The sequence below is a fragment of the Perognathus longimembris genome, chromosome 28, assembly GCF_023159225.1.
Source record: "Perognathus longimembris pacificus isolate PPM17 chromosome 28, ASM2315922v1, whole genome shotgun sequence".
Classification (NCBI taxonomy): Eukaryota; Metazoa; Chordata; class Mammalia; order Rodentia; family Heteromyidae; genus Perognathus; species Perognathus longimembris.
In genome coordinates, this window is record NC_063188.1 from 85,147,580 (window position 1) to 85,150,866 (window position 3,287).

Below are 3,287 nucleotides of genomic sequence, written 5' to 3' on the forward strand. Positions count from 1 at the left end.
TTCTTGGAAACTGGGATTATTCTATTTTCATATATTTTTGTGTATACTTTCCTTCTATAAGACTCAAAATTCACCCTGCAATTGAGCCATCTCTGCCACTGGATGTCCTGCCCCAAGAGTCCCCATTTTACATTTAGCTTTTTCTCTTTTATGTGTTATTGTTGAGGGAGAAGGTTCTGTATATAGGAGAAAAGATGAAACCTTGGTCATTGTCAATTTGGCTTCTTTCACATGAGTTCCGTCTATATTTCTACAAATTATATCACTTCATAGTTTTATTTTTTGCTGTTTTGTTTTTTTTTGGCCAATCATTGGGCTTGGATTCAGGGCCTGAGCACTGTCCCTGGCTTCTTTTTGCTCAAAGCTAGCACTCTGCCACTTGACCCACAGCACTGCTTCTGGCCTTTTCTATATATGTGGGCCTGAGGAATCGAACCCACGGCTTCATGTGTACGAGGCAAGCACTCTTGCCACTAGGCCATATTCCCAGCCCTCACTTCATATGGTTATGTGTACCAGTCCCAGGCTTAAACTCAGGGCCTGGGCACTGTGCCTGACCTTTTATACTTGTAGCTCTACTTTCAGCTTTTTGGTGGGTAATGGCAAAGATGAGTCTCATAAACTATCCTAATAGGACTGGCTTTAAACCTCCATCCTCACAGCTCAGCTTCCTGAGTAGGATTAAAGGGATCAGTCACTGGTGCTCCGTATAACTTCTTTTTTCTGCATTAGTAAAATTATTATAAAGGTAATACCCAGACAGGTTACAGTTATATGTATAAGGCAGATAAAAAGTGCATTTCTTGTGAGACAATATCACCCCTTCTCTGGCTCTCTCCCTTTTTCTCCCTCCCCCCCCCCTCACCCACAAGTTATATAGTTCCTACAACATAGTGTCTACTGAGTTCCACTGCTGCATTTGTTCACCATTTGCCCCATTCTTTCTCTGCTTCCATGAGCCTCCCAAAGACTGATAAACAAAGAAAACCAAAACAAAACAGCAACTAAAAAAAAAAAAAAAACTCTTGTTTTCATTTCTGAAATTGTTTTAGATCTATATTTTCTTGGTAATTATGGCTGTAGTCTAAAACCCCAGTAAATTGTGCGTGAATTAAGACCATTGCTAGGAAGGGATGCTAAAATAAAGGTTTGCACAAGAAATTAGTCATTGAGTTGTGAGACTTATCCTGAAGAGACGTAATTTCCCATAAATACCCCAAACCATCCCAAATCAAGACAAAGTATTTTTTTGCCTGTTGTGGGGTTCGAACTAAGGGCCTGGGACTGTTCCTGAGCTTCTTTAGCTCAAGGCTAGCATTCTACCACTTGAGACACAGTGCCACATTCGGAAGTATCTGTTCATGCGGGACTGAGGAATGAAACCCAGGGCTTCATGCATGCTAGGCAAACACTGTACCTTTTTCTGTTTTTGTGTTTTCCACTCCTGGGGCTTGAACTCAGGGCCTGAGCACTGTCTCTGGCTTCTTTTTGCTCAAAGCTAGCACTCTACCACTTGAGCCACAGCACCACTTCTGGCTTTTTCTAAATATGTGGTGCTGAGGAATTGAACCCAGAGCTTCATGTATAGGAGGCAAACAGGGAATATCCCAATACAAACACTCTACCTTTAGGCCACATTTTCAACCCTTTTTGATGTCACAGAGACCATGAGTAGGACAAGAATTCACATTGAGGGGCTGGGGATATGGCCTAGTGGCAAGAGTGCTTGCCTCGTATACATGAGGCCCTGGGTTCGGTTCCCCAGCACCACATATACAGAAAAAGGCCAGAAGTGGCCCTGTGGCTCAAGTGGCAGAGTGCTAGCCTTGAGCAAAAAGAAGCCAGGGACAGTGCTCAGGCCCTGAGTCCAAGCCCCACGACTGGCAAAAAAAAAAAAAAAAAAAAAGGAAAAAAAAAAGAATTCACAGTGAATCATATTTTTATTTCACATAAAATTTTGACCATTCCCAAGAGGATCACTATTCCAATGAGTGTTAATGTGGGACTGATATCCTAACATCAAATTGGAAAGTCACTCCTCTATTGAAGAAGCCATAGCCTCGGCATTTGCTGCCTGTTCTTCCTGTAATGCTTCTTGATACAGTGAGGCGATGCGACTTGGGTCGATTCCACTGTTCTTGGCCCAGTGCTCGAATACTTGCATTGGCGTCGTCTCAGCATACGCCCGTGGGCCCCACCGGAACTCGTAGCCAGTGGTGTCACTGTGGACCACCTGATGACACTCTAGGTACTTCTCGATCACAAAGTCTTCCCTAAGCAGTTTCCTTGGTATCCCATAAATGAAGTGCTCCACATCAGGATATATATCCATTTTCTCCAGCACCTGCCAGATAGCTTCTTCCGTGGCACGGCCACCCTCCGTAAATACAATGCCCAGAATGATTATCAGTAGCCCTGTCTTGGGCATGCCCTGCACGTGGCTCAGAATGCCATCGTAAGTGATCCCTGCTGCTATAACAAGCATACGAGTATGGAAGAAGGGGTCGGCCTCCCTTAACTCAATACCAAAAAGAAGTTGAGTGCACCAAGAAGCTTTCTCTAAGATCATGGTGAAGTATCTCCGGTACTCTCCGGTGATGCGACTCAGCAAATCGACATCACTCACGGGCTGGCATGAATTATAATTCTCTAACAGGAAAGGCACCAATGCCAGTGCCTCGTTCTGCAGGGCCAGCTGCAACACCTCGTCATTCTGGACGCGCAACGCCTCCCTGTTCTGATTGCATAGTTCCTCAGTTGTCCTCCTAACTATGGCACCAATGAGCCTCACTAGTGCTTCCCTTAGGTTGGGGGCTGTCAGGAAAGAGGAAGCCTCCTCCTCCTCCTCCTCCTCCTGGGGGGTTTGCTCCTCCTCGGGGCCTGTGGCCTCCATTTGGGCCTGAAGGACATCCTCAGGCTCAGGGGGGGTATGTGGCATCATCGTGACCCTTCTAGATGTTAATCAAAAGGGTGGAGAGCAGCTCAGGGATGACTCCTAGGCCTGTGGGAGAGAAAGCAGGGAAGCAGTTTCAGCTGAAAAGGTTCCTCCTGGCAGCCTGCTTAGGACTTTTTCCCCAGTCCTGGGCCTTGGAATCAGGGCCTGAGCACTGTCCCTGGTTTCTTTTTGCTCAAGGCTAGCACTCTACCTCTTCAGCCACAGCACCACTTCAGGCTTTTTCTGTTTATGTGGTGCTGAGGGATAGAACCCAGGGCTTCATGCATGCTAGGCAAGCACTCCACCGCTAAGCCACTTTCCTACCCCTTGCTTAGGACTGATTCCTGGATTT

General features: G+C 46.1%; 1 protein-coding gene across 1 annotated transcript; it reads right to left on the reverse strand.

Annotated features, from left to right (window-relative positions):
* Positions 1–2,032: 2,032 nt before the first annotated feature.
* On the reverse strand, positions 2,033–2,941 carry LOC125343169 (melanoma-associated antigen 10-like). The gene has a single exon (XM_048335435.1). It carries the CDS (start codon positions 2,939–2,941, stop codon positions 2,033–2,035), a length of 909 nt encoding a protein of 302 aa, XP_048191392.1.
* Positions 2,942–3,287: the final 346 nt, after the last annotated feature.